This window comes from Mirounga angustirostris, unplaced genomic scaffold (genome assembly GCF_029215605.1).
Source record: "Mirounga angustirostris isolate CCGP_5_RB_7025 unplaced genomic scaffold, mMirAng1.0.hap1 SCAF_5, whole genome shotgun sequence".
Taxonomy (NCBI): Eukaryota; Metazoa; Chordata; class Mammalia; order Carnivora; family Phocidae; genus Mirounga; species Mirounga angustirostris.
In genome coordinates this window covers 82,324,448-82,338,769 of record NW_026991713.1, presented here as the reverse complement: position 1 = coordinate 82,338,769, position 14,322 = coordinate 82,324,448, and the positions used below count along the sequence as shown (strand labels likewise).

Here is a 14,322-nt window from a genome sequence, read left to right as displayed (position 1 = left end):
TTTAGGCACCAACTGCATCATAAGATAGGATCAGAAGGTGGGTATATGCTTAGGAGAGGTTTGGTGAGCCTCAATCTAAGGAGGGAAGTGCGAAGGCAATGGTCAATATGGCTTCCAGTTAGCACTTCAAATGAGATTTGGGAAATGGAGATTAGGGATCATTAGCATAAGAAATTTGCAAGATTCTGTAACCTTGTTAAATTCACCACAGTTTGATTTTTTATGCCTTGGTGTTTCTTCTTAATCACTACCAACAAAATTCTCAAAATTAAAAAGGCCCCTTTTATATATTTTCAGGGGCAGAAAATAAAGGGACAACCTGGAAATAACCTGTGTTATTTCATTTAACTCTTCCATCAAACTTACATCTGTTCCATTACAAAAATGGTAAATGGTATAATATGGCATCTATTTAAAGTTTATATTTTTAAAGTGGTTTAGTGTTATTAAATTCCATGGTCAGCTTAGGAAACTCATGAGCAATCTTAGGATAAGATTGAAACAGAAAGAGTTCTAGCTGCTCCAGAAGGAAGAAACTGTTAAAAGGTAGAAGGAAAAATGGGAAACCACTTGTAATGGGTTGAATTGTGTCTTTCAAAAAGATATGTCCATGGCCTAAACCTGGTATCTGTAAACGTGACCTTATTTGGAAATAGAGTCTTTGCAGATGTAATTAAGGATCTTGAAATGAGATCACCCTGGATTTCAGGTGGGCCTTAAATTCAGTAACTGGTGTTCTTAGAAAGGAGAGAGGATCTGACACAGAGACACAGGGGAGAAGGCCCTGTGAATATGGAGGCAGAGACTGGAGTTATGCATCAATCCTAAGCCGGGAACACCAAGGACTACCGGTAGCCACAAGGAGCTAGGTGAGAGGCATGGAACAGATTCTTTCCCAGAGCCTCCAGAAGGAACTAACCCTGCTGACACCTTCACTTTGTATTTCTAGCCTCCAAATAGTGAGACAATCAATTTCTAGTTCATGGTAATTTGTTGCAGCAGCCTTAGAAACCAAATACCACAATTGGTCTAAGCCTACGCGAAGAGTCAAGGGGTGATCCTAAGTACTATAAAATATCTGCTGTCTGCCTCAAATCCTTCCTGATTTTTAGATACACATATCTGTCTACCAAGTTTCTGTACTTGAATGTCTCTTAAGTATCTGAAATGCAGCGTATCTAGCATGGAATTCTGTTCTTTCTACATTCCATATCCCTTTCCAGTGGCCGATTCAGTTAGCTGGGGGTCACCTAAGAGATCTCCTTTACCCCATATATATAACAGACAACCAAGTTGTGACAGTCATGCTTCCTCCTCAGCTTTCAAATGTGTGTCTTCTTCATTCTCATGGTCCCCACTTTCACTAAAGGCCCCTCATATCTCACCTGGGCCAATGTCTTAACCTCTTAACTGGTTTCCCTATCTTTAGGCTTACACTCTCGAATCTATCTCCTTTATCTGCTTCCAGGTAAAGCATTTCAAAATATCTCCCCGAAAGGAATTTGGATCACATCACTTTACCTGATTAAAAACCCATCTCTCCATACCTTAATGCTTAAAGGAGCATTTCATAAGAAGATGAGATGTAATATTCTGTGAAAAAATAATTCCATGTTCAAATAAGTGTGGGAAATACTAAATTAAAGTGACAAAGGTTTCTCATTGCATAAATTCCCAAGATCTTGATAATGTTAATGTGCACTGTGAATCTTCAAAAGATAACAAAAGCATGCAGCTTTTCCCAGATATACTGGAACAAGAAACCCTGTAATGTTCCCCCAAAAATGTCATTCTGGGATAAATTCCAAACATTTTACAATGGCCTAAAAGTCTCTTCATGATATCCATTCTGCTTATCTTTCCTGCGTCACTTCCTGCTAGTCTCTCCAGAGTTCTGTGCTTAAGCTGCATAAGACTATTTCCTATTCCAAGCACTGGTCTGTCTCCTCCCACCCCCACCTCTGTCTTTCAAGCTTTTCTCTTTTACTGAAATACTCTTTCTTTCTAGTGTGTTTGGGACTTTATTCAAATGTCACTCCTTCTATAATGACTTCCCTGATATACCCCAGGCATGCTCCTTGGCAACATTAGAACTTCTCATCTCTATGCTCCTTTAAAACCTTATATATGCTTTTATTGTTACATTGTCGTCCATTTGTCTAAGTTTGTCTTTTACACCAGTCTTTGAACTACTTGAGGGCATTTTAAATTTTTCGATCTTTTATTCCTTTGGCCCACGGCAGGGTCTGTTCAAGGAATAAATGCATATTTCTAAGTTGAAAGTATCTACCTTCATAATTCCAAGTTGATTATCTATGTCATCACATCGATGGAAGCATGTACCATAATGACACAGACTTATTGAACTCATGGATCTAACAGATGCTATGAGGGCAATACAAATTCTTATTTACTACATATTTATTTTACATAGGACTTTTCAGCTAGAAGTAAAAGTAAGGGCACATGTGTTTCAAGTTATTTTCAACAAATACTGATTTTTTTCTATTGTTGAGGTCACTTATCATCATCAAGTTTTTGGCACCCTGATATGTAGCCATTTCTTCATCTGTGAAAACTCCCAAGAATTAATTAGATTATAAATGTGAAAGCAATTTGTAAATTGTAAAGTGCTATGCAAATGTTAATTGCCAGATGTTGAATAATACCCTCAACTTCTTGATAATCCACTAGCTTTCTATGAAACTATTACAGTATTTTTGTTCAATAACCTACTCATAGAAATTTTTCTGATTAAAATTGTAAACTAAGGAAACATCAAGGTAATATCCTCCTTCATGCCATTGTATTTTAAATTAGCAAGTTGTAGAAATAAAGTACCAAATTAATGAACTGGAAAATATTTTCCCTCATTCTATTGAATCAATGTGAGCCTACTACATTTGCTCACTAAAGTTTTACTTTTCATGTGTTAATGCCTCTGAAGAATAATGGGTAAGGATAATACATTCTAGTATCTTCCAAAGACTTTATAGAACAAGACTGGAGGCTATCTAAAGCCTCTGCCCAAGACGTTCATCTGCTCATCCTCCAGACTTCCATCTGCTCACCATCCTGCAAAATCTATGGCATAGGGAAGATATTTAATACCCATTTATTCAGTGAATGAGTGAAAGGCTAGATAAATGACTGAGAAGAGCATCTAACGTGGCAAGCCTACCAACAGGCAGTAGCTGAAAAGGGAGCATGCCAACCAGAGACTACGAATCCTCTGGCCTCAACCACCCCTGGCTGTGAGTTTGAGCAAGTTACTAGGTCTTCATATAGTCGTTTCCTTGAAATTAAAACAGAGGAAATAAACATAGAGTCACAGAACTGTCTACCCTGTGTCGGGAACTTACTTAGAATCCCTGGGTAAGCACTTAGCCTCCTTAGGCCCCAATTCCTTATCTGTAAAATAACAAGTTTTGACTGGATAATAGGAATACCTGCTCTATCTATTTTAGGGTCTATAATTCTAAAATTAGCTTCAGTGAGAAAGAGATTAAAAATGCTTTGAAAAATGTTAAAGGTACTATACATATGTACAATATAGGTGAAAAAGGCCAATGATAGGAAGATAACATTCGGTCAGAAGATTCTAAACTTATCCATCATTCTTCTGAACTATTCATACCTTTTAAGGATTCCCTTTCTTTTGGCGCATCCAATCCTTTGCATACCATATCAAAGGCATTCTTACAGAATACAGTGTAATACTGGTCACCCACCTCAAAAACTCACTTTCTATATTTGTAGCTAATAGATATATAGCAAAGAGCCCATTTCATTAACGATAACTTAAGTTATTTTTTGGTTCACAGTTTTCCCTGGTTTATTAATGGCATAACACATTAATTCTTCTTTCAGGGGTGACCTTTACAACACCATTAATGCGCACAGCTTTTATCCAACTACATTATTACTCATTACAGTTTCAGCTTTCAACATCTGCATTTGCTGAAAAGAGAAAAGTAAATCGTAGAGGCCTCAAGTTCTTGGAAACTATGAGGGATGTGTGGATGGGTATGTGGTGAAGGGATTTTTCAGGGGAAAAAAAAAAAAACTAAGGGAAGTTTTAGTAGTAGAGAAAGTCAGATGATAAATGTCATTAAATACATTTTTGCCTTTCTAAAATATTTTGTCATACTTAATCCCTGGAATGCTGAAGTAAAAAATTCTCATATGATAAAAATGCAAATCTATCCCTTATTTTGTTAAATATTCTAGTTCTGGTGACATTACAAAAGTAGCTCATAGACCAGCACTGTGACATTTATGAGCCTTCATGTCTATTTTGTAAGTGAGTCATTCCTGCCAAACAAAATATTTTTTCTTTTACATACTTAGGACATGAAAGCAAGTTTTATCTTGAAGTCCATTTAGGATGTGGAGGGGAGTAACTGGGTTAGGCCATAACAGAGTGGTGCATAGTGATAAAAAGCGGATGTGTACCCCAACCTTGTTCAAACTTCTCAAAACTTAAGTTTTCACACTGTCTGCTCTCACTGCTGTCCCACTGCCTCAGACTGGCTTCCTCTTGGCAAATAATCTGGAATTCTGCTCTGTGGAGACTGAAGCATTTGAAATACATTCCTTCAGCTTTTTTTTTTTTTTTTTTGTCCATCCCACAATTTCTCTGTAACTTTACCCCTTTTTTCCCTTTGTTTTGTTCAGTCTCAGAAAAAAGAGGGGCTTTGTTCCTTTCCAAGGTTAATCCTTTCTCATGATCTCTTGTCTTATTCCATCATCGTCCATCCTCTCTTTCATATCTTTATCTGTCTCTGACTCTTCTTCCCTTTGACTATATATATGTACATATATATATAGCCATATATATATATGAATGATTGCCCTATTTTAAAACCTCTCTCTATGTAGTCCTTTTAAAATAATCACTTCTCAACACCAAGCTTACAAAAAAGATCAACTGCATTTTCTCTCCTCATAGTCTTCAAACCATTGTGATTGAAATTCTGTTAAGGCATTCTCATAAAACTTCTCTATCAGAGTTTACCTCTCCATGAGCTCCAGCTAAATCATAAGGCTTTTCTTTTCCTTTTTCTTTTTTTTTTTTAACTTTTCTGCCAAATGGGACACCATTAAATAACCCCTTATTTTTTGAAACTTTCATTTTTCCTAGGCTAGCATGACACTGCCCTATCTTCATTCTTATTCTAACACAGTCACTTGTTCTTTATCAGTTTTCCCCCTAAAAAAGTGTGCTGGTTTTAAAATGTGCCCAACGATACTTTGATATTCTCCTTCCCTTGAGTTGGGCTGCACTTGTGATTCTCTTACAATGAAGAGAGTAAAGCAGACTGGACTCTGTGTGACTTTCAAGACTAGGTCATAAAAGGCACTGTGGCTTTCTCTTTGCTTACCCTCTTAGAGCACCCACTCTTGGGAAAGTTAGTTTCCATGCAAGGAGCAACCCTATGGAAAGACTCACAAGGCAAAGAATTGACCCTCTAGCCAACAACCATGTGAGTGAGACATCTTGAACAAGAGCATCTATCCCTAATAAAGTCCATAGAGGACTACAGCCCTGCCTAACACACTGATTACAATCATAAGGCCCTACACCGGAACTACCCAGCTAAGCTGCTTCCATATTCTGACCCTTAGAAACCGAGATAATAAATGTTGGTTATTTTAAGCTCCTGAATTTTAGGTTAATTTGTTATGCAGTAATAGATAACTAATACAGTAGGTAATACCTATGATTCTTTATCCCACTTCTTTTCTTACTATACACACTCTTTTTTGCTGAATTTCCTTTTTTTCTAGAGGTGCATATATCTTTTCATTTTCTTTCTTTTAATTCTAGTATAGCTAACATAGAGTGTCATATTAGTTTCAATATGGTGGTTTAATAATTCTATACTTAGTTTCAATATAGTGATTTAATAATTCTATACATTACTCTGTGCTCATTGTGATAAGTGTACTCTTAATCCCCTTATATCATATATAATTCTACATCTAAAATGCTAGCACCCTTTTACATATCAGACTTATGTTTATAGTTTCCTCCTGAATATCTCTACCGAAATTGCTCCTTGTGTTTCAATGCTTACTACATTTTTATATTTATGTCTTCCAAATCTGCTTCCACTCTGGTCCTCTCTTCCGCAGTTAAGGGAGGTATTATCCTTTTTATTTTATGAATTCAAAATCCTAGACTCCTCTGTCTCCAACTTGAACTTCACCAGGTAGTCTCTATTGAGGATAGGTTATATCAAGTCTTCTTTACTAATATCTCTTCAATCTATTCCTTCCTTTGTTTTATCATTGCTTATTTCTATTTCATGGAACTAACTCTTGTCCTACACTAAAACAATGGTTTCCCTGATTCCTATCTCTTCCTGCTGCCAATACTCTTCTTTCTTAAAGTTCTGATCAGATTGCTGTCTGGAGAAAAAGTCAAAATTTCTTAGGATAGCATTCAGCCAGATTCCATCTGCTCCTTTCAGTTTTAGCCCTGATCACTTTTCACTACACATTCATTCTATATTCTAGCCAAATCAGTGCATTTCTCAAAAACATGCTATTTTACTCTGGGTTTTTTTCTTAAAGGCTAAAATGCGGAGGAATGTCTCTTTTCCTCAAGACTCCACTTGAATTAGGCTATCCCCAACTTGGCCTTCCTTGATCCTTCCCAAATAGAATCCAACACTCTTCTTTTTGATTACAAGGTTGTATCTATGCTCTGAAATAGCACTTCCTATGGCTGACTAGTACTATAAGAGGGATGACTTTTCCCCTAACTAAACCCTGAGCTCCTTGAAGGCTTGTCGGTGCTAGCCTCCTTATAACTCTACGCAAATGATGAACATATCAATAAATGTAGGTTGAAGTAAGTGTTTACAGTCTAATTTATGTGTTACTGAAGTAAAAATTACTGGAATTTTTAAAAAGTTAGCTTATAGAAGCATTTTCTAGTGTTTACTTTACCAAAATGACAATTATGGAGAAATGAAGCTACGTAATTTTTATACTTCGGTGTATTCAAGTAAATCTCAAGCAGTATGGAACTGAACAAACTTCATATCCTGATGGGTGACTGCTGATCTAAGTAGAATGTATTTTATCATTATGTATAGTTTGTACACATCACAAAACACGAAAATATATTTCAGTAATGGGAAAGGCAAGTCACCTAACAACAACATTCTGGAAACACTGCTCTTTGTGATTAAGTCATTTAGGCCTCTTTTTTTATAAACTTAAGAACATCTGTTACATCAACAAACATAACCAGTTCAATTAGCTTTTCAGGGGGACATTGTAACTTGGACTTCAGTTATAAATTTCATTTGCATGTTTAAAACACACCTACGAGGTTCATCAGATTGAAACTCTCCTACGGAACTAAAACCATGCACAGGGTATGCGTGATTTGCCATTAAAAGATGATTTCATTCAATTGCCATAAACAGAAAATCAGCAAGAACAAAAGAAACAGAACTTACCTATTGTGCTAACTCTGGCTGAAGGACTAGCTAATGCTGCTGGGACAGAGGCTTTGAGGGGGCCTGCCCCACTGTTTATTCTCAGAGCTGGCATATGGGGAGAGGTGGGTGATGTGGGTGATTTGCCATCAGAGGTCTTGGGTTTAGCTGATAGGTTCAGTGGCTGTGCCACTTCATCCTGCAATGATCATTAGAACATGAGCTGTGATAAGGCAAGGCTGATCAAAAATGCCTAGAAAAACACAGGTATATAGCCTGTCATTTCCCATAAAATTACTCTACCAATCAGTGATCTTAACATTCAACCTGTACATTACAATGTTTGGTTAGCTGTCAACAATGTCACTTTTAACTACACATTATGAAAAACCTTTAGTATAAGTACACGTGCACTCAACTATCCAGAAAGTATGTAACTGATGTGATCTGTAAGAAATAGTCTTAAGCTATTCCTTGTGCTACTCAGTTCTATTGAGAGACAATTACATAATTCATATAAAATTATGATGTAGGTAGGATTTTTTCAACCTCCGAAGAACAGGGGTTGAATCCCAAGCACCATTGTACCCTGGTGCTTAGACAGAGTACCTGGAACATCCATGATGGAGGAATTAAATGGTGTGTACCTCTGATCAGAACTCCTCTCTAAATTAAATACAAAAAAAAGGAGGAAACTTTCTAACTTTCTTAGAAAATAATCTTTTCTCCTAGGTTTCACAGAAACAGTCTTGAAATTGATTTAAAAATGAAAATAAACATAATCGACATTATACCAATATGTACTATTTATTTATATGCGACATTGTTCTAAACACTTAGCATTATGTTTTTAAATTTAGATTTGTTTTCCAGATTTTCCTTACAACGTATACCACAATCAATACATTGTGGTATGAAGATCTTTATGTGGTTAATTCAGCACATAGGGTGAATTGTTCATTAGTTGAATAGGTCAAGTTTATGTAGTTTACATTCTATTTTATACCTTTCTATATTAGCCCTTGTGTAATTTCACACATAAAATTTATGTATACAATTATCATTAAAGTTTCTACCACATCATTTATTAGAATCAGATAATATAAACATTATCTCACTTTTTTATCACAGAGAAATTAATTTCTTTTTTGTGCTCTAAAATTAAAATATCATGTCATATGCTAAACCTTATTGTTTACAATATCTACAAGTTTACAAAGTATTATTGTAGAATAAAAATTTAGTTTCCACTTAGCTACTGTTCTATCTTCATGAGTTAAGAATATAAAATATCTATTGGTAGTAGCAGGATAACTTGCTGAAAGTGGAACAATTTAGATTCAAATGGTGTGATCTGATGGCATGGAAACATATATTAATGTGTACAAAATTTTATATATAAAGCTACCAAAAACCACTGAAATCAATCACTTTATAAAAATGGTAAAATGGCATAATATGACATCTATTTAAAGTTTATATTTTTAAAGTGGTTTATTGTTATTAAATTCCACGGTTAGCTGCACTTAGGAAACTTATGAACAAACAAGAAGAAATTACTCTTTAACACTTTTTTTTTTCTGTTTTCTGTTTCAGAAAAAAAGAACAGCTATCTGAAAATCTATGAGAATTCAAATGGTAATCTAGGATCACATTAGATGTGTAGTAAGTTCGTAACTATCATACCAAATTTATATGGACTCATGGTCTTGGAAGAAAGGAAGGTAAGCTAATTCCATGACTGGTTCACTATACAATTAAGAAAAGTTTACTTTAGCATTTTAAAAACTGCAGGGGCAAGATTATTCCTAGATCTTTTAGTCTAGAACATTTGGTTGAGCTGGTGAGCCATAATCCTTATATGTGATGTTAATGGTTGACAGAAACCCAGAAGTATTGTGCCCTTTTCCCCCCATACTGCAGTACGGATGGGTAGTTCACAAATGTGATCCTTGGATCAGAACCAACAGCACCACCTGGGAACTTATTAGAAAATCAAATTCTCTATTCTAGAAACTTTGGAGGTTCTAGCCAACCCATTTTAACAAGCATTCCCAGATGATTCTGATACAGATTAACATTTGAGAGCCATCACCTTATACAATATAAAGGGACAAAAACTAAAAAAAAAGAAATATATATATATTAAGCTTCAAAACCTTTTTAAAAAAGGTTCCTCAATATAAGGAGATAGCATTAAAAAATACATAATGTTGGGGTGCCTGGGTGGCTCAGTTGGTTAAGCATCCGACTCTTGATTTCGGTTCTGGTCATGATCTCATGGATCGTGAGACCTTGCCCCATGTCCCGTTCTGCTCAGCGTCTGCTTCTCTCCTTCTCCCCCTTTTTCTGCCCCTCCCCCTGGCTCATGCTCCTCCATGAGCTCTCTCTCTCCCTCAGATAAATAAACCTTAAAAAAACCATAATGTTATCTCAATCTTTAAAATTTTAACAAAGCATAACATATGCTAATAATAATAAAAGAAAACATGCATATGCATAATAAACTAAATGCTACTGACATTCAGTAGGCCACTAAAGATTAGGATCCAGATTTTCTTGTTAATTCAGCCTAAATATCCAGTCAGATAGGAGGTTTACTGACTGTTTACTATGCAGCCTTAAATATTCTAGACCCTTTTTCCTCTATCAGATGTATCTGCTTACTATTTTCTGTATGAAATTACTGGCTTTTGTCATGACAGCCTGAAAACTTCCTTGGACAGTATTCACAACTCTTGCAAAAGTTTTGAGGGGAGACTTGGAGAAATTAAGGTGGTTGTTTCACTTGACTGTGCAGAAAAAAAGAGAGGAAGGAATATATTCCCAGAGTCGCATGGGAAGAGATTTATGAGCACAGAGGAAATAGAGCGTGAGTGTGTACGTGTAGGGGGAATGATGGTGTTGACGAAGATGATGCAGATGTAGGTGCTGATGGGATATGAAGCATATGAAATGTCATATGCTTAGCTTTAAGCACTAAGAACTATTACATGCACGTACTGAAAAATGACTACCCAAAGCATTTATTAGAGCAAGAGACCCACTGGAACTCTTAATATTCTCCTCCATTCAAGGCAGCACAGATGTCTGAAAGCCAAAAAGTGCAAAGCCCCAAGGACATAATAGAGGTTGACAGTTCCCAAGTTGATAGAAATGTCATTCAAAATTGCCCTTTCGTTCTCTTTCATTGTGTGACCAGGCTAATGGTATATTAATAAGAACCCACATGCTTGATCCTTATAGTGGTAACTATATAAATAATTTTGACCCATTACATGATATTATTTCACAATTTGCTTCTTCTAATAATTTACTACTGAGCTACTACACCAAATACTTATTATTCATCAAGAATACAAAAATTACAGTAGTTTTCCCATTTTCTATTATTTTTCATTTGACTAGATGAGAAATTTAAAACCCTAACTACAAAATGAAAGTGGGCTATTTATTTATGACCTGCATTCTCATAACTATGAATATGTGCAATGAATGCCAAGGTAAGGTTTTTTTCCTAAAGGCTTTTCTGCTTTGTTTTTTATTTGCAAGAACTTATTTAGGAGAAATTTGAAAGCTTAGCAAAATTAAACCCTACTTTTACAAATAAAACATGCATTTTAAAATTGTAAGTAAATAATTTTTATATAAAAGAATATAAGTAATCTTTAAAGTCAAGAAAGCACTGGAAAAACAGCATTTCTATGAAGTACACCATAAAGAGATAAGGAAAGCTATTTCTTTTTAATTACTTGTCCAATCGTTAAATGATGCTGCGATTTGAAAACTTTGAAAATTTTGAAAATAGCATATTTCATAATTAGTTAATTTATATACAAAGCGATAGTTAAGAAGAATCTCACGTATCTGTTGAATAGTTCCAAAGTTGATATGCTAACCTAATATAAATATAAGGCAAACATTTAAACTTAAGAAAATGTGTAAGCAAAGGTAAGTGAGTTTTTACCAATAGGTTATTACTTACATTTATAAAATTCATTATAATATTTCAAATCATTTATTTAATCTTCAATTCTATGAAGTAATTAATAATCTCAGAAGGGAAACCAAAACTCACAAAGTTCTAAAGAAACCCAGGTTGTTGGACTCAACATACAATATTCTCTTTAGTTATATAACAAATTTAATCTTAAATTGAAAAAGACATTGATGCAATGGAATTTCTGAAGTTTAGACTTAACCATATAATTCTTCACATAAAAAAGCCACATAAAGGTCAATACACATGCAATAAAATGAAGTAATACATGCATTCACTACTTATATACTAGCTTAAAACTTAAGGCACAAATGTTGATTTATTTTGGAAGGTTTCTTTTGTGCTTCTTTGTTCTCTATATGCATAGCATCAAAAAGGTCCTTTGGTAGTGCTAAAGAGCTATTAAATTAGGCTATTTTTTTGAGAAAAATACCAAGCGTCCGTGTACAGCTATGTCAGAAAATACAGTAATTTGTACAATAATGTGTAAGAGAATAATATTTCATATATATAAATGCAATTTTTAGGAACCTTTTTATAATTATAACTTCTCCTAATAGAGTCTTGTCTAATCTAAAACAAGTATAATCTAAACAAACATACAGTTTCAGGCATGTTCCACTTACTTATAGCTACTACGACTTGTCTAAAAGCAGACATTTTACTTAACATCAACTTGTGGTCATGGTAATAGAAATATTGTGGAGGTTTAATGAATTTGTGTCCTAGCCAATGAAAAGAAATGCCCCACACAGAAAAATAATAAATTTGGATGAAGAAAATTATTTGACATAAACGTACAGCCTTAGATGCACTGGAGAAATATAACTGTCATCACAAATGCAGGGTTATTCCACATAAACTTAACAAAAACTGTAAAATAACTATATAAATTTAAAATATATTTTACTTAGATGATTTCCAAATAATAGGTTTATTCTAGGAAATACATGTTAGTCTAACATAATTGTATAATATTCTTAATTTTTAATGTGCAAAGACCAAATTGCTCACAGAAATCAAACATAATTTATCAAAGAAAAATCATTCTCCAGAATCCTGGAGGTTTAGTCTCTCTCCCCACTCCTTAGTGTTTCTTCATTTTTTTTTTTTTTTTGCTAAGGAATTTTAATAGAGAACTAGAAAATAGGGATACCAGTATCCTAAGGAAATCTACTCCTTTCTCTTTGTCTCCTTGTCCTCCACAACAGAGAATATATCCACATGCAGGTCCTTGGACCACAAGGTACACCACCAAGGATGAGCAGATGATTATATTCTCCCAAATAAAAATTCCACCTTTATTTATATCTTTACTCATTCTCATTATCAAAATTTTTCTTGAAATAGTTACCTAAAGTCATTATTGAAAATCAAATATTTATTTGGTACTTAACAAATTTAAAGCATTCTAATGGCAACCGCAAGAACATATATATTTATGCAATCATTCATTCATCCATCGATTCATTCATTCATTCTTTATTGAATGAAATTTCAACTATTTATTACTTGCTGTTATATGTTGGGCATTTCGAAAAATGCAAATCACCTGACATCTAGGCCTGTGGCTTTTAGGCTTTGGTTTTGCGTGGTACAGTAATAAAGGAGCAAAGAATGTATCTACTTTGTATTTAAGCCTGCAGTGAAGATGTATGCGGCATTGTGTTTTATTTAAACTGAATTATTTGAGGATAGTTTGTCTATGTATTTAAATATATTCTTTCATTTATAAATATGATCTGATTCCTTAATTGAATAGAAATTCTGCAGAGTAAATTTTTCAAATTAAAAAATATGGAATTTCAGGCTACTTCCTCTGCACAATTTGAAAACTGTGATTGTGCCCATATTTTATCACAAATACTCATGTGAAGTAAGTAGCAATAATAGCATGGGGGAAGAGTAAAGCATTCATGAAACATATTGCAAAATTAATCAGCTGGTTGCTATTATCCTCTTTGATGAAATAATCATATTAAGTAGGGAAGTACACTTCAGGTTGAATTGTATAATGTGCATTGTGGCTGCACCTCTCTTTTCTAGCTTGGCTTTGCATTCATTGTCTATTCCTATTGTTCACTGTGGGAATCCTCTTTCACCTTTTCCGCTCAAATAAGGCATTTCTTTCTACAGTTTAGTAGAGATAGACTAGAGAGAAAAACAAAACAAAACAAAAACAAAAACAAAACAATCTTTTTGGAGATCCAAGCGTCCCTGATCCTTTCCTTCATGAACTTAGAGCAGAAAAGATTTGCATTTATGCTCAAGTATCAATCAAAGTAATATAAGAAAAAAAACTAACCAAACATCTTAAATTATTTTCTTAGCCCCTAAAGAATAAGGGATCCTACTCATGCAGCTACTCCAACTCTCTATTTTATTAGTAGGTTCTTGGTGCCTAAAAATCAAGTCTATCATGAACAAATGTTTGCTTTTGGTCTTACAAATTGCAAGATGCCTTGTTAACCAGGCAGACAGAGCTCCAGGAATTCTTTGATAGGTATGCTACTATTAGACCTGATTGCCATTTAAATGCAAGTCTTAAGTTATGTAGCTGAGGGTAACGTATTCTAGCTTCTCACTTGCTTCCTTATTTTGCCAGTTTATACTTTTGCTTAATATATTCTGCTTCTTTTAAAAGAGGATGCTAGGAGTGTAGCTGGGGGACGTTTGCTTCATTGAGATAATTTCATATTGTTTTTACATTTAAATTGTTGGCCTTTAATTAACTTACAGGTATTCACATAGTTGTCATCATTTAATTTAACATGCTCCCTGTTCCTTCCCCATTAACATTTTAGTCGAGTATTTCCCTTGTTTTTTGCTTTTGATGATTTAATGCCTCTAAAATGTCAATTACATCCA

The 14,322-nt window shown here is 34.5% G+C and overlaps 1 protein-coding gene across 13 annotated transcripts in view; it reads right to left on the bottom strand.

The window, feature by feature from the left end:
- The window catches only part of SOX5 (SRY-box transcription factor 5), a 1,012,222-nt gene that overhangs the window by 36,313 nt on the left and 961,587 nt on the right, over positions 1-14,322 (bottom strand). For all 13 annotated transcript variants that reach the window (XM_045873750.3, XM_054507151.2, XM_054507149.2 and 10 more), the window contains one exon: positions 7,476-7,653. In XM_045873750.3, the coding sequence (XP_045729706.1) occupies positions 7,476-7,653 (178 nt within the window). The remainder of the gene's footprint in view (positions 1-7,475; positions 7,654-14,322) is intronic.